The sequence below is a fragment of the Garra rufa genome, chromosome 10 (assembly GCF_049309525.1).
Source record: "Garra rufa chromosome 10, GarRuf1.0, whole genome shotgun sequence".
Taxonomy (NCBI): Eukaryota; Metazoa; Chordata; class Actinopteri; order Cypriniformes; family Cyprinidae; genus Garra; species Garra rufa.
Window position 1 is genome coordinate 31,537,656 of NC_133370.1, and position 23,964 is coordinate 31,561,619.

At 37.8% G+C, this 23,964-nt stretch overlaps 1 protein-coding gene across 1 annotated transcript; it reads left to right on the forward strand.

Moving 5' to 3' along the window:
* Window positions 1-628: 628 nt before the first annotated feature.
* cnn3b (calponin 3, acidic b) lies at window positions 629-22,920 on the forward strand. Its single transcript, XM_073849217.1, has 7 exons — window positions 629-918; window positions 15,128-15,249; window positions 15,850-15,916; window positions 17,746-17,883; window positions 17,958-18,074; window positions 18,193-18,339; window positions 22,084-22,920. The coding sequence occupies exons 1-7, from the start codon at window positions 862-864 to the stop codon at window positions 22,429-22,431; spliced, it is 996 nt and encodes a 331-aa protein (XP_073705318.1). The 5' UTR covers window positions 629-861; the 3' UTR covers window positions 22,432-22,920.
* Window positions 22,921-23,964: the final 1,044 nt, after the last annotated feature.

A 23,964-nucleotide genomic window follows, 5' to 3' on the forward strand; every position in this document is an offset into this window, starting at 1 on the left:
TTTGTGGATCATTCAGGTAACAACACAGTGTTAAGAATAGTGCATGTAAATTTTTAAACAGGGTCATTTTTATAAACTCAACTATTATATCATCATTTTTGTGGACTATATGTAAACGTCTTTAATGTGAAATATCTTATTCAGGTCTGTACTAATTAAAAAATAACATGCATTTTGTATGATCCCTCTTATTTTGGTAAAATCATTAACATTTTGCAGATTCTGCTAGGTGTATGTAAACTTTTGACTTCAACTGTAGTTATTAACAGTGCGTCATAAACGGGAGTTCAAACGAACATATTTTCTTCAAATTATTCTTTCCGTTACATTTGTAATTTTTATTCTGTTTTAATATTTACAATTTTGAAAAAAAAAAAAAAGATAGGCTAATTGCAAGAATTCCTACTACAGTGAGGGCTTAGCTTATGAATATTAAGAGACGGTTCCGCACGCAAGCTAATTAATATTCATAAGCGAAGCTTCCACCGTAGCCATTTCACTAGCGCCACAAACTACCATCTGCATTTCAGCCAATCAAAAAGGCACACTAGATTGCGTCACGGAACCTAATTAATAAAATCCACAACATGAGGCTTCACCGTAGTAGAATTTGTAAAATTGAATTCGTTGCTCACCCTCAGCAGACCTTCTGCTGCTCTTTAATTACTTGCTGAACAGAAAGAGTTTAGTGCATCCGCTCAGCTGGGGCAATCGGCAGTCATATTTGACTAGCCTAAACACACGTATCTGTTGTCTTTTTTTAAGTTGTGCAAAGCATCTTTTCCGAATAAGAGGAACCAAATAGGAAACCGGGAGATTTCTGAACAATTCTTTGGTGCAAACGACGTGAAATAAAAGACAATGACTCAGTTCAACAAGGGCCCTGCATATGGGTTATCAGCTGAAGTGAGAAGTAAGGTAAGGTTTTAATGTTTGTTTTTTTTTAGTTTGTGTACTTGCGACGAAATGGCGTTTAATGTTCTTTTGATGTTTCTTTGCATTGCACTGAAACGCATAAAAAAGTGTAACTGTTTCAAATCAGAATGAACTATCACAGACATGTCCAGAATCAAAAATGCCGTATGTAATTGTGCTAAACGTACTTCTGATGGTCCCTCTTTCTGTAGTTTTTGAGAGAAAGCCATTGTTTCACCTGGTTGATGTGATTTGATACTTCTGAGATTTTGTTTCAAGGGTCGATGCATCCTTTGTTTTACTCCTCATTTGCGTTTATAAAAGACAAATGCTCATACTTTTGCACGTGGAAAGTAGAAAATAATCAGTGCTTCATGTTGCACCAACTGATTTATCAATGAATTAAACTTTCTCTTTTATGCACGCAACGTGTTTCGCTTTTCACGCCATGTTGAGATGCTGTTTGTCATTTTCAAAGCACAAAACCGGACATTGTATCATTGCAAATGAAGTGTACCGTGTGTTATTCTGGTTGGTAAAGCTTGCCTGCAGCCTGGTGTGTTGGTGGGTCAGGGGGTCTTTTGTTGAGTTCTGGGTGGAGCTCCAGATTGAGAGAAAGCAACAAGGCTACCGCTGTCTGTACAGACAAACTCCAAAAACACCAGTATAACCATTTAAACAATGGCATTATTAGCCTAAATAAGCGACAGTGTGTGTATAATAAAGGTTTAGGGAGGTTAGCGATGTAATTTGTTCTGCCTTTTGCGGAAATGTGTTGTGGAAACTTTGGTCGAGGTGATGCGCCTGCAGCATTTGTGATTTTTAAAACGCAGTTTCCTTTGGTTTTTAAAGGACGCTGTTTAAACTACTTTGGCTGTATAACGATTTATACCTACTTGTTGTAGTTATTCTCTACAGTTCCTCTTTTGAAAATGATTCGTTGTCAAATAGACTGTTCAAACGGGGGTTTTCCTCAGGAAAAGAGGTCACACTAAATCACACTGAGGCTTTTCTTCTGAATGCAGTGCAAAGTGTCCCATCTGGTGACTGTTCTTTTTTAAATGATTATTTCTTCATGTTTATGAATGCCATTCTGTGCATTAAAACGTCACATAAACGTAGCATTTTTTTTATTACATCAAAAGTTTGTAAACCCTGCAGGCCCCAAACTGTAAAGTGTAGTACTTATGTATGTACTATGTATTTAGTTTATTATTGCATGCCATAGGTCATTTTGCATGAGGTAAAAAAAAAAAAAACTATGCACCCTTTTCTTCCCGTAAGAGTGAATGCAGCGGCCATTTGGAAATTTTATGGGTCTAGCTTCCGGTCTCATCTGTGTCCAGCTATTTTTAGCTGTACAAAACTGCTTGTTTTGTTGCTTGATATTGCAAATTGGTTTGTCTTACCATATTATTTTAATGTGTTATCTTAAAGGAGTAGTTCACTTGCAGAACAAAAATTTACAGATAATGTACCCTTGTCATCCAAGATGTTCATTTTTTTTTTTTTTTTCTTTCTTCAGTCGTAAAGAAATGTTTGAGAAGTAAAATGTTTTTTGAGAGAAACATTTCAGGATTTCTCTCCATATAATGGACTTCTATGGTGCCCCCGAGTTTGAACTTCCAAAATGCACTTTAAATGCAGTTTCAAAGGGCTCTAAATGATCCCAGCTGAGGAAGAAAGGTCTTATCTAGCGAAACGATCTGTCATTTTCTAAAAACATTTACAACTTATATACTTTTTAATCTCAAACACTCATCTTGCCGAGCTAGACAAGATGAGCATTTGAGGTTAAAAAGTGTATAAATTGTGTTTTTATTTTTATTTTTAGAAAATAACCCATCGTTTTGCTAGATAAGACCCTTCTTTCCTCGGCTGTGATTGTTTAGAGCCCTTTGAAGCTGCATTTTGGAAGTTCAAACTCGGGGGCACCATAAAAGTCCATTGTATGGAGAGAAGTCATTAAAATGTTTTACTCAAAAAACAATTTCCTTACGACTGAAGAAAGAAAGACATGAACATCTTGGATAAAAAGGGGGTGAGTACATTATCTGTAAATTTTTGTTCTGAAAGTGAACTACTCTAATTATGAGCACACTGGTTTGTAATGCAAACAGTGTTACCATTTACCACACATTGTTGTTCTTGTTATTTCCCTATAGCGGATAATGAACCGAAAGTCTCACTCTTACCCATAGGCTTACTTCAGTGTTGAGGAAAAAGGTGGATACTAATGACAGTAATCTAATCTGGTGCACTTGGGATGAATGGTCTTGTTCAAGGACATCAGTTCTACGTTCACACACCTGGGCTTAAACCTGCAGCCTTTTTGTTAGCCAAGAATTTTAACCATTATTTAAGCTACAAGCTTCCTCATTGTCTTAATTGCTTATCACATCGAAGAGCACACAGAAAACACATCCCTCTAGTGTCTGCGGTTGGTCACTTTAAGGTCTATTCAGCAGCATTCCCATCACACCATGTGTCTCATTACCAGTGTGTGTGTGAGAGAGAGAGATCGAGAGAGAGAGTGAGTGTGTGTGTGTGTGTGTGTGTGTGTGTGTGTGTTTAGTCAGAATGAGTGGGAGGGTGGGTAAACAATGTAAACCGCAGTGGGGTGATGCTTTCTTGAATCCTGTGCCATCTGCAGAGGTGTGAGAACTCTTGACCCCAGCTGGTTTTCAGTAACACTTCAACTGGGTCATGCAAATATCTGAAAAGAACATACTGTAGGACACTCCATTACTGACATTATCTATTGTGTGTGTTTGAAGGTAGTTTACTTGAACTAATATTCAGTACTTACTGGATTGTATGATTTGGCAGAAATGTCTCTTCTTTTGGACCTCTTATCATGAAATTGGTTTCAAAGTAAACTTTTGAAATCCATTTTTTCATAATTTGCTCTTTTGCAGTCTCGTTTTAATTTGAATATGCAGAATATATTGTATAGTTTACAATGTATACTGTATCTTAGAGCGACACTTTGATTTGAGATTGAATTATTTTATAATGTGAGAAGAGAGACTGTGGAGTGATACAAGAGACATAAAATTGGTACAAATACATACGGTTTAAAATTTAAGCTCTGTAAGATTTGATTTATTATGTAATTAAAGAAGTCTCTTAAGCTCACCAAGCCTGCATTTATTTGATAAAAATACAGTAAAATAACAATATAGGGAAAAAATATTGAGTTTTAAAACAACTTTTGTTTCAATATATTTAAAATATGATTTATTCCTGTGATCGCAAAGCTAAATTATCAGAAGCCAATTTCTGTGTCACATGATCCTTTAGAAATCATTCTTGTTTACTGATTTCCTTTTTTAAGAAACATTTTTTTTATTCTTCTCAGTGTTGAAAACAGTGGCTGCTTTAATACTTTTGTGGAAACAAAACATTTACTTGAAATGGAAATCTTTTGTAACATTATAAATGTGACCTTAGATCACAAAACTAGTCATAAGAGCATTTTGGTTTTAAATGTATACATCTGAAAGCTGTATAAATAAGCTTTCCATTGATGTATGGTTTGTTAGGATAGTACAGTATGTGTAAATTCATATTGTGAATGTATAGTAGACTGCTCTCATTGTCTTTCCAGTATTTCAACATGTAGTGGACTAGTGGTCATATAAACCAGTTGTTATGCAAACACATCTTGTAGTCTGTATATACATCTGAGACCTCACTGCCACATTATTTGGTCTGCTAGACATTTCCAGAGCAACAGGGTGAATAATTGATCAGCAGAAACAGCTGTGTTCACCAGCTTCTCTCACAGCATTATATCTTTTTTAGAGCTCTTCCCTCCAGCAAATGTATAACCGCATTTTAGGATCCTTTCCCTCTTTGTTGCTCTAGCTGAATTCCTTAAGTATTTCCTGCAAGTATTTCTTTTTATTATGCAATGTTTTTGCCCTCCACACATGATTTTGTTCATGTGGCCAGCAGAACTCCCAACATGTTGTTCTCACGTGGCCAAATACAGATGTTCTCCCTGTTTTCTGTCTCAGGAAGTTCACTCTCTGCTCTGAGCCGAGGGTGCTGTGGAAGTCAGAGAATGTATCAATGCACTCCTACTTTTTTTCTTTTTTTTTTTTTGTTTCTCTCTCTTTCTCTTTTCCTTAAATGCTCTAGTACACATGAACACAAGCTCTATTGTGCAGAAAATTGGAAAAGTGGACATTTGGATGTGAAGATGCCACCAGTGTCCTAGTTGCTGAGCAGTATGTAACACCCAGAGATAATAAAGGAGTCTGAGATGGGATCTTGTTGCTCTCATCAACCTAACCTGCATGTGGTTTTTAAACCTCCTTTTGAGCCTCCATATTTTTTGTTGGCCCTTTACATTATTGGGACTTTTTCAAGTTGGAGAAAGATCTGTTTCTTTCCAGCAAATGCTCTCTGGTCAATACTGTCAATCATTTATCTCTTCCATTGTAATGGTTCTAGAGCTTGAATCCTGTGAACTATCTTTGAGTATTATGAAAAGTTGAAATGGTACTTTATCTCGGGGTGCATCAGTATTAAACATCTGACCAATACCAATATATATTAGGACTTCCCTCGACTTAAGATATTTCTGGTTGAGCAGTCATTCATCTAAAGTATTGGTTGACTATTAGTCGCACATGTATTAATAAACTATATAAATCATAATAATGAACATTTAACTGCCTACATAGCCTAACAAGCACACACAAAAAAAAGCTTGCCAAAGTGCACCGGGAGATATAATGATGAATGTGTTAGGGAAAAAACGCAAGGAGACTGCATTGACGCAAAAAACACAAGGAGACTGCATTAACGTTTTAATAATTTGTTGATAAACTAGTGCTTTCTTTCTTTGTTTTCGGCTTAAGAGATGAATCTCATCTCCGCAGTAGTGATGCACCTGCATGCATGTTTCATACAGATTACATAATCCGAGAAATATGTGACCCTGGACCACAAAACCATTCATAAGGTTAAATTTTACAAAACTGAGATGTATACAACATATGAAAGCTCAATAAATAAGCTTTCTATTGATATATGGTTTGTTCGGATAGGACAATATTTGGCCGAGATGCATCTATTTGAAAATCTGGAATCTGAGGGTGCAAAAAATCAAAATGCTGAGAAAATCACCTTTAAAGTTCTCCAAATTATGTTCTTAACTATGCATATTACTAATCAAAAATTACATTTTGATATATTTACAGTAGGAATTTTACAAAAAATCTTCATGGAACATGATCTTTACTTAATTCCCTAATGATTTTTGGCATAAAAGAAAAATCAATAATTTTGACCCATACTATGTATTTTTGGCTATTGCTACAAATATACCCCAGCGACTTAAGACTGGTTTTGTGGTCCAGGGTCACATATTTGTTTTCTATTTGAATTGGTTAACTTAAAAGTAGACATTTCTCTCTATAGATATTTTTTTCATGTCTGCAAGGCAAGTATACACAGAATTTTGAAGTTTTGTGCTCAAGTTCACATGGACTGAGACGGCATAAAGTGCCTTCTGTTTGCTCTCATTATTTTACAAAAGCACAATGTTTTGTTGTTCTGCATGCACACAAATAAACTTAGTCTTTACAGATTTGATGTAATACTTTTATCTTTATGACCAAAAATGACTACTTTAAGTACTTTGAGAGCAAGTAACCGCACTGACACCTCCATCTATCATGCAGTGAGTGCATTACTCTTCAGCTTCCACACTCCGCACAAAAACTTGAATATTGCACATTTTTCTAGGTTCAAATTTGATTGAGCTGCCATGTGAAGTTGCTACTACATGCATCCTTCAGATACAAAGCCATATTTGAGGTCGATGAATGATAGGTGAGCGTTTGAAGGTCCTGCCTGATGTACTGTATTACCACATAGACTAGTCATTAACAATCTGTCTGTCACAAACTGCTTGACTTTGCCATTTCCTGTGTATTTTTATTTATTTTTTTTTTTTTTACCTGCAACTAATAATTTTGGTCGACCAAGCCTCTTCTCTGACGACTATTGGGGGCAGCCCTAATAAATATTTAAAATACCACAACTGTTTGTTTCATTGAATAAAATATACAAATACTAGAATCTGTCTGGTTTTAAAATATTAGTTCACTTCCAGAATGAAAATGTCCTGATAATTTACTCACCCCCATGTCATCCAGGATGTTCATGTCTTTTCTTCAGTCAAAAAGCAATTAAGGTTTTTGAGGATTTTACCAGGTTTTTTTCTCCATATAGTGGACTTCAGTGGTGGCCACTTGGTTAAAGGTCCAAACTGCTATTTCTATGCAGCTTCAAAGAGCTCTAGCTGAGGAACAAGGGTCTTATCTGCTTAAAAGATCGGACATTTGTCTAATAACAATTAAAAAAAAAATTATATATGTTTAAACCAAAAATGCTTGTCTTGCACTAACTCAACGCTTAATGTAGGCAGACGTACCGACTCAGTGTTTACAAAGCGAACATGCAAAGAAAGTCAAACATCCTTTACCAAAAAGATAAAACAACAAAACAACGATGTTGGGCGATTTTGAAGTTGGAGGAGAAAAGGATATGTGACCCTGGACCACAAAACCAGTCTTAAGTAGCTGGGGTATATTTGTAGCAATAGCCAAAAATACATTGCATGGGTCAATTTTTGATTTTTCTTTTATGCCAAAAATCATTAAGCAATTAAGTAAAGTTCATGTTCCATGAAGATTTTTTGTAAAATTCCTACTGTAAACCTATCAAAATGTAATTTTTGATTTGTAATATGCATTGTTAAGAACCTAATTTGGACAACTTTAAAGGGGATTTTCTCAGTCTTTTTTTATTTTTTTGCATCCTCAGATTTCTGATTTCAAATAGATGTATCTCAGTCAAATATTGTCCTATCCTAACAAACCATACATCAATAAAAAGCTTATTTATTGAGCTTTCATATGATGTATAAATCTCAGTTTTGTCAAATTTAACCTTATGACTGGTTTTGTGGTCCAGGGTCACATATGTAGCAATAGCCAAAAATACATTGTATGGGTCAAAATGATCGATTTTTCTTTTATGCCAAAAATCATTAGCATATTAAGTAAAGATCATGTTCCATGAAGATATTTTGTGAATTTTCTACCATAAATATATAACTTGATTTTTGATTAGTAATATGCATTGCTAAGAACTTAATTTGGACAACTTTTAAGGCGATTTTCTCAATATCTAGATTTTTTTGCACCCTCAGATTTCAGGTTTTCAAATAGTTGTATCTCAGACAAACATTGTCCTACTTTATCAAACAATATATCAATGGAAAGCTTATTTACTCAGCTTTCAGATGACGTAAGAATCTCAATTTTGACAAATTTACACTTATGACTGGTTTTGTGGTCCAGGGTCACATATGGAGTTTTTCGCCCTACCTTTTTGAACCGGAGTACACAAATGTAGAACTAACCACGCGTGACATTTCTTAAGTGATTTCACAGTGTGTGAAGATGCACATGTACATTGCAGAGCTAGTGCAAGATGAGCATTTGTGGCTAAAAAGTATATAACTATTTATTTTTTTTAGAAAATGAGCGATCGTTTCACTAAATAAGACCCTTATTTCTCGACTGGGATAGTGTGGAGCCCTTTGAAGCTGTATTGAAACTGCCGTTTGGACCTTCAAACCATTGGCCACCATTGAAGTCCACTTTATGGAGAAAAATCCTGAAATGTTTTTCTGCATTATAACAAATAAAATGTATTTGCAAATTTATATGGAATTTGTATATTTGGAAATTATATAATTTTACGTTGTTTGAAAAGTGTTTGGGCTTACTGTGAAAACCAACATATAAAGTAACAGGATGTCCGTCAGCTCTCAAGGGTAGTTCTGTTGTAAAGTGAGATGGGAGGAAACATACAGGTAGACTGTTTGCAGCTTTGTCCTGCTCTGGGTAGGTTTGTTTTTTTGTGTATGTGTGGGTTGTGATATGTTGTAGTGTTGAAGGATGTCCACATTGTTAACGGTGACACCTGAGGCATTGTGCGATAAGTGATGACTATCTTTTTTTTTTCTCTGTGTATAAGGAGACTTTACAATGCTATTTTAATAATGGGGCATATGGTCTCAATTCAAGTTCTGCTTGTCGTCTGTCTGTTGTTCATTTATATCTATTAGGAGACCTTTAAGAAATGATGTCTGTACACATGGTGACACGTGGAAGGTTTGCTGTTGTTTCTGTCACAGACCTATTTCCTGTTGTCCTATTGGTGATGGACAGACAGAGGTAAAAGATCACAACAGGATGTAGACCACGACAGTTGTTCCTAAAGTGAAAATCCCCTTTTGTTTTCTCTTTAAAGAATAATTTTGAAGAAACCTGTTTGAAGGGTTTGTGGTTGTATACAATACCTGTCAAAAGTTTTTGAACAGTATTTTAATGTTTTTTTTATTTTAAATTTTAAATACAGCAAAAGCAGTAATATTGTGAAATATTTAGCTATTTTAAATTACTGATTTCTATTTTTAAAATGTAATTTATTACTCCAGTCTTCTGTGTCACATGATCCTTCAGAAAGTTCAAGAAACATTTTTTTTTTTTAATTATTATTATAAATATCTAAAACCATTTTTTTTTTTTTTTTTTTTTTTTTTTTTTTTCCCCTCAGGATTCTTTGATTTAATAGAAAGATTCAAAGATCAGCAGCATTTATATGAAGTAAAAAGTTTTTGTAACACTATACTAAACCATTCAAAAGCTTGGAGTCAGTATAATTGTTTTTTAATTATAGGAAATTAATACTTTTATTTAGCAAGGATGCTTTAAATTGATCAATAGTGATGATAGAGACATTTATAATGTTTCAAAAGGTTCCTATTTCATATAAATGTTGTTCATTTGAACTTTCTATTCATAAAAAAACTGAAAATTCTACTCGGCTGTTTTAAACATATATGCTTTTTGAACAGCATATCGGAATATTAGAATTTTTCTGAAGGATCATGTGACTGGAGTAATAATGCTAAAAAATAAAGCTTTAAAAATCACAGCAATAAATTATATTTTAAAATATATTCAAATAAAAAACAGTTATTAAATGGTAAAAATATTTCAAACAATTACCGTTTTTGCTGTACTTTAGATTAAATAAATGCAGGCTTGGTGAGCAGAAGAGACTTTTAAAAAAACATTAAAATTCTTAGTGTTCAAATACTTCTGACTGTTAGTGTATGTCAGTGACTTTTGGATTTACTTTTTAAGAAGTTAAAATGCTGCAATTCCAGTTAAAAACTACACTAGATGCCATCCAAATGTAGGCAAATTATTTAATCATTTTATTAAATCAGTAAAGAATAATGTTCTGCAGTTACTCCGGGTTTTTTTTTTTTTTTTTTTTTTTTGCAGTTTTTTTTTTTTTTTTCTTCCTTTTTAATGTTCAGCTTACTTTTAAATCAATGTTTGTCACGTTGTAGTTGATTGGTTTGGTCCGTGGCTTTGAACGGTTTATTAAAGAAGAGTTTAAAAAGGCCTGTGTAGAAAATGAATGGGGAAAATACCTCTTGAACCGTTGGGCGGTCACTGTTATGCTCTTTGTCCACATATAATGAGTGTCAGATGAAGCTTTGTGCCTTTTGAAAGTGTATTTTTATTTTATATATATATATATATATATATATATATATGTATAATATATATATATATATATATATATATATATATATATGTATGTATGAATGTTAATCTCTCTAAAAATTGTTATACAAAGGAAACTTCCCAATTGTCATCCTTTTTTCTTTTCGAAGGGACAACAGAATTGTCAGTAACAGACATGCTCCGACCCGTCACCTCTTTAGATCCTCAGACATTCAGCATGTCATTAAGTTGAAGTTAGGAGCCAGCCCTCATTTGTTCGGTTGAGGGAATGTTTTACAACTCATTTACAATTAACTCAAGACCAAACCTGTTGAAGGAAATTGAATAACCTTAATTTGACAAAAGAAGGACTGCCTTTCATTCAAACATGTAGTGACTTGATTCAATTATGATGCAACACTTGCATAATTTAGTTTATTTATATGTCTTCAGAGGGTTTTTTTGCAAGCTCTTTCAGTATTTTTCTCTTTGCTGAATGGTAGTAATGGGGTCTGACAGGTGTATAGAGCTGCTTCTGAAGCCAAAGTTCACAGATGGGGCAGTGCTCTGTAATTTCCTGTCCATCTTACTTATTTTAACTCTAGTCTTGTGCAAACTACCAAGAGATGATGAGGAGATGGTTTCCAAAACTAACCTTCAAACATGACAGTACCTGTACTCTCAAAAACCCTTTGTTTGGGATGTTTATGAATTCATTAATTGAAACTGCAATAGTTTCCATGCACATGTTCTCAGTTCCAGACAGTCATTTAGGTTCACCAAGGAATGTATGTAGTGGTACCTGGAAAAAAGGTGTGCATCTGAAATACGACAGTCTCTTATTGTTTCTAAAACCTTCAAAGTTACTTCATGGAATGAATAGAGACCTGTTGGAATAAATCTTTCATTATATACACTCTTCAAAATAAAGGTGCTTCACAATGTCATAGAAGAACCTTTTTTGTCTAAATGGTTCCATAAAGAAATTTTAACATCTGAAAAACCTTTCTGTTTGACAAAAGGTTCTTTTGTGGTGTTCTTCAGATTATAAAAAGGTAAGAAAGAGATGATGATGGCGGCGCGCAACAGTGCAGCGGCTTCTCGTGCTCCCGGGGACAAGCCCCCTTTTAGTACTTTTCCAGTTGGTTTTGAGACCGATTACAACTGTTTTGCTTGTATAAACAAGCGTTTAAGGTACAGCCGAACGGAACTTCTTAATTTAATGGATGGTTCGGCCACGCATACAGGAACTACGAACAACAACAACAACAACAACGGAACAACAGCGGCGAGGGGATTCAGGGCTTTGCTGGGCAGACTGCAGCTCCTGAGGACACCGGACTGGCGCAGAAGATCACGCCGGACAGACGGGAAGAGGAAGCGGTGTGCGCGGAAGCAGAAGAGGGGCAAACGGGGCGGACCGCTAGCTAGGCTAAAGGCTAACACTGGGAAACCACCGATCCCGTCCCTGTTCCTGTCCAATGTCCGCTCCCTGGACAACAAGATGGACTTACTGCGACTGAGGCTGGGGGTTTCCCGAGAGATGAGGAACTGTGCGGTGCTTTGTCTGACGGAAACCTGGCTTAACGACAACATGCCGGACCAAGCCTTCCAGATCGACGGCCGGCTTCTCTTCCGGGTGGACCGTAACCAGCTGTCGGGGAAAGCCCGTGGGGGCGGATTATGCGTCTATGTGAATAAAGGTTGGTGCACGAACTGTACTGTGGTGAAGAGCCACTGCTCCGAGGCGATAGAGCATATGACCGTGAAATGCCGGCCACACTATCTTCCACGTGAGTTTACGGTGGTGTTTGTTATGGCTGTTTACATCCCGCCGGGTGCTAATGCTAACGATGCATTAAAGGAGCTCCACGATAACATCAGCTCGCTCCAGAATAAGCACCCGGAGGCTTTTTACGTGATCGCGGGGGATTTCAATCACGTAAACCTGACAGACACACTGCCTATGTTCCATCAGCATGTCACCATACCAACACGGGGAAATAACACACTGGACCGTGTTTACACTAACAAAAAAGACGCATACAGAGCCGTCCCCAACCCCCATCTGGGCTTCTCCGACCACATCTCCATCACGCTGGTCCCTGCCTACCGCCCCCTGCTCAGACGCCAGACACCAACACAGAGGACCATCACCGTGTGGCCCAATGATGCTGTCCCGGTATTGCAGGACTGTTTTCAGCGCACAGACTGGCAGATCTTCAGAGAGGCAGCTGTACATGAGGGAGAGGTGGATCTAGAGGACTACACATCTGCTGTCCTCGGTTACATCAATAAGTGTACAGAGGATGTCACCATCACCAGGACAATAACATGCTACCCGAACCAGAAACCCTGGCTGAACGCAGAGGTCCGCTCTCTGCTGAAAACCAGGGATGCTGCGTTCAGGTCTGGTGACAGTCTGGCACTCAGGGCGGCTAGAAGACAGCTGACTGCAGGAGTGGAGAGGGCCAAGGCTGCATACGCCCAGAGGATCGAGGGACACTTCATATCCAGCGACCCACGGAGTATGTGGAGGGGCATAAAGTGCATCACAGACTATAACACCAGAGATGCACAATGCCCCGGGGACCCCTCTCTACCTGACGCTCTCAACAGATTCTACGCCCGCTTTGAGGACCCAGACTCTCCACCTCTCAGTACCAGGCTCACCCCCCCACCAGGAGAAGAGCCCCTCAGCGTGACCCCAGCAGAAGTGAGGAGGACCCTCCAGAGGATCAACCCACGGAAAGCTGCTGGTCCCGATAACATCTCCGGGCGGGTGCTGAGGGGATGTGCATACCAGCTCACAGAGGTGCTGACGGACATCTTCAACACCTCCCTCCAACAAGCAGCTGTCCCCACCTGCCTGAAAACCGCCACTATTATCCCCATCCCAAAAACGTCCACAGTGACAGGCCTGAATGACTATCGGCCCGTAGCCCTCACCCCGATAGTCATGAAGTGCTTCGAGAGACTGGTCATGGCTCACATCAAGGACTACATCGACGTCACTGTGGACCCACACCAGTATGCATATAGGAAGAACCGATCCACAGAGGATGCCATTTCTTCTGTGGTCCACACAGCCCTCACCCACTTAGAGAACAAGAACTCTTATGTTCGCATGCTCTTCGTGGATTTCACATCAGCCTTTAACACCATTAGACCACAGACCCTGACACAGAAACTGGCAATACTCGGACTGAACTCCACCCTATGCAACTGGGTCCAGGACTTCCTAACAGACAGGCCGCAGTCCGTGAGGATCCACGATGTCTCCTCCTCCTCCATCACCCTCAGCACCGGCTCCCCCCAGGGCTGTGTGCTGAGCCCCCTCCTGTTCACCCTGCTCACATACAACTGCTCGGCGATACACCCGAGTTGTCTGATTGTGAAGTTTGCGGACGACACAGCTGTGGTTGGACGTATCGTGAACAACGACGAGTCTGACTACAGAAAGGAGGTAGGACACCTGGAGGGTTGGTGCAGGGAAAACAACCTCTGCGTCAGCGGGAAGAAGACCAAGGAGATGATCGTGGACTTCAGGAGGAGCAGACACCTCCCCCCCCTCCCCTGTACATCGGAGGGACAGCGGTGGAAGTGGTCTCGTGCTACAAGTACCTGGGCGTCCACATCTCTAATGACCTCACCTGGAGCACCAACACTTCCTGCCTGACTAGGAAGGCACACCAGCGCCTCTATTTTCTCAGAAGGCTGAGGCGCGCTGGACTGGGGAGCTCAGTCCTTACATCGTTCTACAGGTGTGTGGTGGAGAGTGTCCTGTGCTCCTGCATCACTGTGTGGCACGGCAGCTGCTCTGCAGCAGAGAAGAAGGCTCTGCAAAGGGTGGTGAAAGCGGCACAGGGGACTGTGGGACACAGCCTATCCACCACCACGGACATCTACACCTCCAGATGCAGGAAAAGGGCCACTTGCATCAGGAAAGACCCCACCCACCCTGCACACACACTGTTTGTCCCTCTCCCCTCAGGCAGGAGGCTACGGAGCATCAAAAGCAGGACCACCAGACTGAGGAACAGCTTCTTCCCGGAGGCTGTGAGATTATTAAACTCAGGAGATCTTCGTAGCCCCCCTCTCACCCCTACATACAGTGAACAATAGCCACCCCCATGGACAGACTGTTTGCACTGTTTTTGCACTGCACTGCCACTTTAACTACATTGCAAACTACCTTTACTGCACAGAACTACCACGGTCCATTTTACAGTTTACAGTTTTTTTATTTATAGTTTTTATTTTATGTATATTTATATTATACTCATACTTTTATATATCTATTACACTTATATTTTTATATATATATATTTATAGTGTCTTTATTTTTCGTGTGGCTTGTTACGGGACCAGAGTAACCATTTTCGTTCCTTTATATGCACCAACATGTGTTGAAATGACAATAAAGATCCTTGAATCCTTGAATCCTTGAATTCTATAAAGAGCCTTTGACTGAATGGTTCTTTGTGGAACCAAAAATGGTTCTTCAATGGCATCGCTGTGAAGAAGCAGGCTTTGGGTTGCATATGGGGAAACATTTTAAGAACGCAAAAGTTTTCAGTCTCTCTTTCTGGTTCTTGTAGATTGCTCAGAAGTATGACCTGCAGAAGGAGGAGGAGCTGAGGTACTGGATTGAGGATGTAACGGGCATGCCAATTGGAGAAAACTTCCAGATGGGATTGAAGGATGGCGTCATACTCTGCGAGTGAGTCTTTGAGCATGATAGAAACCATGATGTGCACTTCAGTTTGATTAGGAACTCAAAACATTGGCGCGCAGATGGCTAAGTGTTTGTTTGTCTCTAAATAATGACTTTCAGCCCACCTGTAACCTTTTGTCTCATTTATTGTAACCCGAAAACATGCCAAAATGTGGGGTGATTTTAATATTCAGGCAGGAGACACACAAAAATGACGACAAACAAGTTCTGCCAAGCTAAAACCATGTGTTGCTCATATTATAACCACCTAGTCGGGCATCCACACCTTCTTTTGTTTGCTGTTGGCCTTAAGAAATCTTACCTGTTTCTTCACTGCCTTTTAATGGCAAGAAACTTTGTCACATGATGTTATTTTGATATACACTACCAGTCAAAAGTTTTTGAACAGTAAGATTTTTAATGTTTTTAAAAAAAGTTTGTTTGCTGTACTTTGGATCAAATAAATGCAGGCTTGGTGAGCAGAAGAGACCTTACTGTTCAAAAACTTTTGACTGGTAGTGTACACTGTTGGTAGTGCGTACTGCAAAGTCAATACCATGTAAGTTGAGTCTCCCCTAGAAGATGTAATATTTGTCTTTCTCATAGGCTCATTAATAAACTTCAACCTGGATCCATTAAGAAAATCAACCACTCCAAACTTAACTGGCACAAGGTAAGGAAACCGTGTTTATGTATGACCTTTTTCACTCACCAGCACTGCCGTGCAAAGGCAAAAGACCGTAACTTCGATTTTGGTCGAAAATGAGCTAAAATAATGTGTTGTCTTAACAGTAACTTCCAAAAGCCCTAGAGAAACGAAGTTAAAACACCGTAACACATGTTAGCGTTCTTTGGCTTTGTTTTGAAACGCTCTAAGTTATGGTACTACGGTACCATTCAATAAAGTTTGCCGCGTTCAAGTTACGATGTTGCTTGTCTAACGTTACTGTCATAACTCTCACCGAAGCACTTCTGACACACACTATACCACTATAAAGATATTGTTGAATGGTTGTTTTTAATCAAGCAGACATCAAGCTCAAGGTAAGAAATTGTATAATGCAAAAGATGCATTAGACAAAAGAATTAGATCGCAATGTACTTTACTTAGCTTGCTAGCTGCCTATAGCATAAAAATATGATACCAATCTGCACCATATAAAGCACTGTAAACAAGCAAAGACTAGATAAATTGCCAGCAATAAGTTTTTATTTTCATGATTCATTTTCATTCAACAGTCTAGGGCTACCAACTAACGTTAGTCGACACGAATGCCGTGACAGCATAGCATGTAGCATGATCACATAAAATCAGTGAACTTCACAATTAAAGCCATATCCTACCTTTTCTTGTAACCAAATAAAATCCATGTCATCAGATGTTTAATCCACAACAATCCACAAGAATTCTGAGGCATTATTCCTGTCTGCTGGCGTTCACATCAATCAAGACTTCCTTTAAGCTAGGCTATTTTTGTGAATGAATCTGTGGCTCTGAACAAATCGTGAGTCAATGATTCATTTAGCCATTCATAAATACAGCGATTTGCTGTGTTAAAAAATGACTCTGTCTCACTTAAAACAGTGACTTAGCACCACCTACTGGATTCCAAAGTTCACTTAATTACTTGTACATGATTTGTTATATCTTTGCAGTATTAAATACATTTTAAATACATTTTAATAAATACATTGTTAATTCATTAGTAATATGAAGATCTTTACTCATTAGAAAATCTTGTATTTATTAATGTAATTCACTGTGACCTGTCTGCAGTCGACCTGTTAGTTAATGCACACCAAAAATACTCTTTACCACAAAGTATTGTTTCATGTCTAATGTATTAATAACGGCACCAGAATGCAACCAAAACACAAGATAGCAATAAGTAGATTGCTATAAGGAATTATCAGTCATCCAAAATAAATGCCATGATCTCTATAGATTTTATACAGTTGTTACTAATGATTTTGGAAATGGTGATCAGCAACTGAATACTGATAGTGTGGAAGTTACTGCTCTTTGCCTTGGGACGACGTCTCACTTTTTGCACACAATTCAAAGGCAGAGGACAGTAACTTAAAAATAGGGGTCAAAAGTCAAGTTTGAGCTCATGATTATATGAAGATAAATTGCATTATTAAAACAACATCTAATTGCCAGATTTACAGTGTCCTAGCTATAATTAATTTGGCTGGACAACAAAAAATCTTTAAAGTCATTTTTCTCAGTTCCACACTCTAGTGAGTTAAGGTCTTTTGCCTTTGTAGGGCAGAGCATTTTGGCTACAAAATTAAGTTACCGGCAATTCATAACTTCTACTAGCCTAAAAAAAAAAAATGACAAAAAAGGCCATATTTGGCGTACATGAACTTCTCCCAAGAAATTTATTGGTGAACAATTATTTTAGAAAGGTTGGTGGGTGTTAATTTCAAACCCTGTTCTTAATGTACAAAATAAATATGACAGCAAATCTGCTTTTCTTATTCTCTTCACTGAAGCTTGAGAACCTGGGCAACTTCATCAAAGCCATTCTTGCCTATGGCCTGAAGCCTAACGATATCTTTGAGGCCAACGATTTGTTTGAGAACGGGAACATGACTCAAGTCCAGACCACACTTCTTGCTCTGGCCAGCATGGTGAGTTTCATGCAAAGAAGGAAGTTTAGATTTGGAGTTGCTGGTATAATACTACTTTCATTCTTTCCTTCAAGGCAAAAACCAAAGGTATGGACACAAAAGTTGACATTGGTATTAAGTATGCGGACAAGCAAACCCGCAACTTTAATGATGAGAAAATGAAAGCTGGTCAATGTGTGATTGGACTGCAGGTGAGGAACTGTCGCTTTAGGAAAATTTTTTTTTTTTTTTTTTTTTTTTTTTTTTTGTGGGATTGTCTCACTCAAGCTGTGTGAATTCATACACATCCTTCATTTTTGTTAATGCTAGATGGGGACAAATAAATGTGCTAGTCAGGCTGGAATGACCGCTTATGGCACTAGGAGACATCTGTATGACCCAAAGACTCAAGCAGACAAGCCCTTTGACCAAACCACAATCAGCCTGCAGATGGGCACGAATAAAGGAGCAAGCCAGGTAAGTGTGGATTTAAAGATGTATAGGTGCATCTCAGTTAATTAGAATGTCGTGGAAAAGTTCATTTAATTCAGTAATTCAACTGAAATTGTAGAACTTTTGTATTAAATTCAACGCACACAGACTGAAGTAATTTAAGTCTTTGGTTCTTTTAATTGTGATGATTTTGGATCACATTTAACAAAACCCCACCAATTCATCTCTCATCTCAACAAATTAGAATATGGTGACATGCCAATCTAATCAACTCCTGCAAAGGTTTCCTGAGCCTTCAAAATGGTCTCTTAGTTTGGTTCAGTAGGCTACACAATCATGGGGAAGACTGCTGATCTGGCAGTTGTCCAGAAGACAATCATTGACACCCTTCACAAGAAGGGTAAGCCACAAACGTTTATTGTCAAAGATGCTGGCTGTTCACAGAGTGCTGTATCCAAGCATGTTAACAAAGTTGAAGTGTGGAAGAAAAAGATGCACAACCAACCGAGAGAACCTCAGCCTTGAGAAGCTTGTCAAGCAAAATCGATTCAAGAATTTGGGTGAACTTCACAAGGAATGGACTGAGACGGGGGTCAAGGCATCAAGAGCCACCACACACAGACGTGTCAAGGAATGTGGCTACAGTTGTCGTATTCCTCTTGTTAAGCCACTCCTGAACCACAGACAACGTCAGAGGCGTCTTACCTGGGCTAAGGAGAAGAAATGGACTGTTCCCCAGTGGTCCAAAGTGCTCTTTTCAGATGAGAGCAAGTTTTGTATTTCATTTGGAAACCAAGATCCTAGAGTCTGGAGGAAGGGTGGAGAAGCTCATAGCCCAAGTTTCTTGAAGTCCAGATTTAAGTTTCCACAGTCTGTGATGATTTGGGGTGCAATGTCATCTGCTGGTGTTGGTTCACTGTGTTTTTTGAAAACCAAAGTCACTGCACCTGTTTACCAAGAAATTTTAGAGCACTTCATGCTTCCCTCTGCTGACCAGCTTTTTAAATATACTGATTTCGTTTTCCAGCAGGATTTGGCACCTGCCCACACTGCCAAAACACCAAAAGTTGACCATGGTGTTGGTGTGCTTGACTGGCCAGCAAACTCACCAGCCCTGAACCCCATAGAGAATCTATGGGGTATTGTCAAGAGGAAAATGAGAAACAAGAGAACAAAAAATGCAGATGAGCTGAAAGCCACTGTCAAAGAAACCTGGGCTTCCATACCACATAAGCAGTGCCAAAGACTGATCACCTCCATGCCATGCCGAATTGAGGCAGTAATTAAAGCAAAAGGAGCCTCTACCAAGTATTGAGTACATATACAGTAAATGAACATACTTTCCAGAAGGCCAACAATTCACTAAAACAATTTTTTTTTATTGGTCTTATGAAGTATTCTAATTTGTTGAGATTGTGAATTAGTGGGTTTTTAAATGTGAGCCAAATCATCACAGTTAAAAGAACCAAAGACTTACACTACTTCAGTCTGTGTGCACTGAAATTATTTAATACACAAGTTTTACAATTTGAGTTGAATTACTGAAATGAACTTTTCCATGACATTCTAATTTATTGAGATGCACCTGTAGTTCGCCCGAGGTTAAATTCTGTCATCCATTTACTTACCCTCACGTCATTGTAAACATATAAGACTTTGGTTTCTTGGAAAAACAAACTATGTAATTAAATCTGAGAAGTTGCTGTTTCTCCTTTAAAAGCCCAAGTAACTGAAACTTAGAATATCCAAAAAGATCATAAAGACGTTGTAAAACAAGTCTTATCAAGAACTACAATCACTTTAACTGATAAACAGATTTAATTTAGATTTGGATTTTAAAGGGATCGTTCTACCAAAAATGAAAATTCTGTCATTACCCCTCGAAGACCGAGACAGCCGACCGCGGCTTAAAAATAACTATTGTTCTTAAATGTTCAATAACTTTTGAACCGCTAATCCAATTTGAATGCTTAAAAAAGTCTCCTAATGCACAGTCTTTTCGGTGATCTCGCATGTCTCATTTGGATATTCAGAGGCTCCGTGATGAGCGTTATTACCATAGATATATATACATAGATACCGCATTGGACCACTCCAAGCACGTAGATGCGTCCGCCATATTGGAACGGTCCACTTGACGTCATTCACCATACTGTAGGTTCGCAGACCAACGGCTGTGCAGGATTGTGGCTTTTCGAATTTTCAGTGATTACTATGATCCATTACACAGATCTATGGGTGAATGACGTCAAGTAGACCGCAGTGAAATGGCGGACGGCTAACGTATAACGGCCCATAGAAACAGTCGCTAATGAGGCATCTATGTATATATATCTATGGTTATTACGTCATTGCATTTCCTTAGCACTGATTTGTCATATGAAATCAATACGTTTCGGTCCTCTGAGCCAAACAGGAATGACTGTTGATGCTTAGTCCCACCCCTGTGCCCAGATTGGTTCAAAGTGTCATCTATTCTACCAATAAACATAGGTTTTGGTCTTTTGAACCACCGAGTAGTATGTTTCTTTGCAAATCTGATCAAACACAAAATGAAAGGATAGTGCGTTTTGCTTGCATGAAAACAAACGCAAAATAACACATTTGCATGACAGCATTCTTTGAAAATGTACAGAAATCTTCACAACAGAGCCCTTTGACATAACACAAACCAAAAACAAGGATAAAACAGCAGTACATATCGGATAAAGCATGTAGAGAATGTAGGTTTTTCGTGTCACTAGGCGATGTCCCGGTAAAATAGTTTCTGACGCAGGCTACAGCCAGCAAATCCATCTGTTTGGTTGTTATATTATGTAACTAATTCTTATATAGTTTGTAAAGATTATTTGCACTATTTTTTCGGTTGCACTCTGTATATTTCTCTCTCATTTTGTGTGAATTTTGTGAATAATTTGGACTGTTTATTTTTATTTTTTTGTTGCACAAGACAATTTGTGCAATTTTTCTTGTGCTACTTTCTACACTGTTCGTGTTTATTGTTCATCCTCGGATTAAGAGTATATTTATCTAAAAAAGTAACTTTTACTGTTTTGCTATTATATAACACTGTTTCTGATATGACTTTATTCCTGAAACGTTTTTGGACAGATCTATATTGTCAATAAACTAAATAGACCTGTTTTTCACTGAAAGCGCCTATAATAATATTGTAATAAATGGCTATAACTTGCTTGGGGAATGTTATATATAGACACAATTTTATTTGGAAGTGTAAAACACCTAAATACAAATTTCTAAAGAAAAAAATCCAAACTTCAGGAGTTTTTGTCTGAGTACACACTAAAAAACACCCAATTGTTGCTAGCGTTTTTCTTAAAATTGTAAAATGGTAAAATTGTAATTTTAAATAAGCTAGACATAAAGTTCAAGTTCTTATGTTTATAATGATATGACAATTGATGCTGACTGCTAGAGTCGGTCTGAAAAAAATAAAGAACTATAGGTGCCTCAGGTGCCCCAAAAATGTTTTAGGTCTTTAAGGGTTAATTACTCACCCTCATCTTGTTCCAAACCTGTAAGACTTTCATTCAACTTTTGAACACAAATTTAGATATTTTTGATGAAATCCGAGAGCTTTCTGACCCTGCATAGACAGCAACGTAGCTAACATATTCAAGGCCCAGAAAGGTAGTAAGGACATCCTTTAAAATAGTGTGACATCAGAGGTTCAACCGTAATGTTATGAAGCTATGAGAACACTTCGTTGATTTGTGTGCACTTTATTTATCCTTTCTTCTCCCCCAGGCTGGAATGTTGGCCCCTGGCACCAGAAGGGATATTTTTGACCAGAAACTGGCTGTCCAGTCAGCGGACAACTCCACCATCTCGCTGCAGATGGGCACCAACAAGGTGGCCTCTCAGAAGGGCATGAGTGTGTATGGCCTGGGCAGACAGATATACGATCCTAAATACTGCGCATCCCCCACCGAGCCCACCATCCACAGCAATGGCAGCCAGGGCACCGGCACCAACGGCTCTGAGATCAGCGACAGCGACTACCAGGCTGAATACCAGGGAGAATATCAGGACGAGTACCAGGCAGACTACCCAGATGATTACAGAGGCCACTACGACCATGGCATTGACTATTAAACTGCAAGCTTACAGCACAGATGAATATTTTTGGATCCTCACATAAACAGAGCGAGTTGTTTTTTTTTCTCTCGCTAGCCTTTTTTATATGATAAGAAACAGATGTTGAGAGGAGCGTTTCCTATATTATAGTTCCTCTGATAATACAGTATTTTATTAGCTAGATAGACAATAGACTATAGTCTTATGTTTTAAAAGTTTGGCCCTTTTTAAGTCAAGATGGGTTAGAGAAGCAGTTAACTACAATCTCTGATTGTTTTGAGTTTTTTTTTTTTTTTTTTTTTAAGTATATTTATGTCCTGCCTTTTAAATCATTTTACCAAACAACACTTTGCTAAATTCTGCCATAGGCTCTTTTATACGTTTAGACTGACTCATATTTTTGATCACTCCCCTTCTTCCCAACTGTCTTGTATTTATTGCCAGTAATACTCAGAGACATCAGTCCTGTTGAAAGGCTCTTTTTTTTTTAATGATTAAAGTTTTTAATTTTCCAGTCAAGTCTGTTGTTGTTCTGATTAAATCAGTAAGTCATGTATATATTTACTTTTATATATATATATTTTTTTCCTTTACATTGCCGGTCAAAAGTTTTTGAACACTAAGATTTTTAATGTCTCTTCTGCTCACCAAGCCTGCATTTATTTGATCTGAAGTACAGCAAAAACAGTACAATTTTGAAATATTTAAACTACTGTCACATGAGCCTTCAGAAATAGTTTTAATATTCTGATTTGCTAATAAAAAAATAATAATAATTAATTACTGAAAACAGTGGAGAAAAATAGTTTTTCAGGTTTTTTTAATTAATAGAAAGTTCAAAAGAACAGCATTTATCTGAAATGGAAATCTTTTATAACATGAATGCCTTTATCACTTTTGATCCATTTAAAGCAGCCTTGCTAAACAAAAGTATTTCTATAATTTCTTATAAAAAATATTTAAAAAAATTAAAATTATACTGACTACATTTTAATGTATTCAAATGGAAAGCAGTTATTTTAAATAGTAAATACATTTTAACATTAATGTTTTCGTTGAACTTTGGATCAAATAAATGCAGGCTTGAAGAGCGTAAGATACTTATTCGTTAGTTACTGGTGCTTATTCTTTAGGTTCTAGTTCTTTTTTTAAAAGATACTAGTACTTAGTCATTATACTAGGTCTTATTAGATAATTAAAAAAATAGATAGTAGGATGGTTTATAGATTAAACGTTAAAACGGCTTGCCATACATCCCCTCTGAGATACTACTTGCAAAACCTTTGTGTTCCCCCCCAAACAAGTATTTGTTTGTTTTCCTATCACCTCATATTTACATTTAAGAAATTGAGTGAATGTTTATTAATATGTAAGATTATTGGGGAAGACCACATGCATACATTACATTTACAAAACTTACCGTTCAAGAACTTTTGATTGGTAGTGTATACAGTATATTTAAATGTATACATTTTTTTTGTTTTGTGTCTACTCTATTTTCAATCGGATGATTTTTGCATTCATCAGCCCCACCAGATTTGTATCTTAAAC

What these genes read in the sequence shown, in the direction of transcription:
- cnn3b (XM_073849217.1), top strand. Translation starts at nt 862, where the DNA reads ATGACTCAGTTCAACAAGGGCCCTGCATATGGGTTATCAGCTGAAGTG. An exon ending in CAGCTGAAGTGAGAAGTAAG is followed by an intron (nt 919 to 15,127) that starts GTAAGGTTTTAA and finishes TGGTTCTTGTAG; the next exon opens with ATTGCTCAGAAGTATGACCT. An exon ending in AATGTGTGATTGGACTGCAG is followed by an intron (nt 18,075 to 18,192) that starts GTGAGGAACTGT and finishes TGTTAATGCTAG; the next exon opens with ATGGGGACAAATAAATGTGC.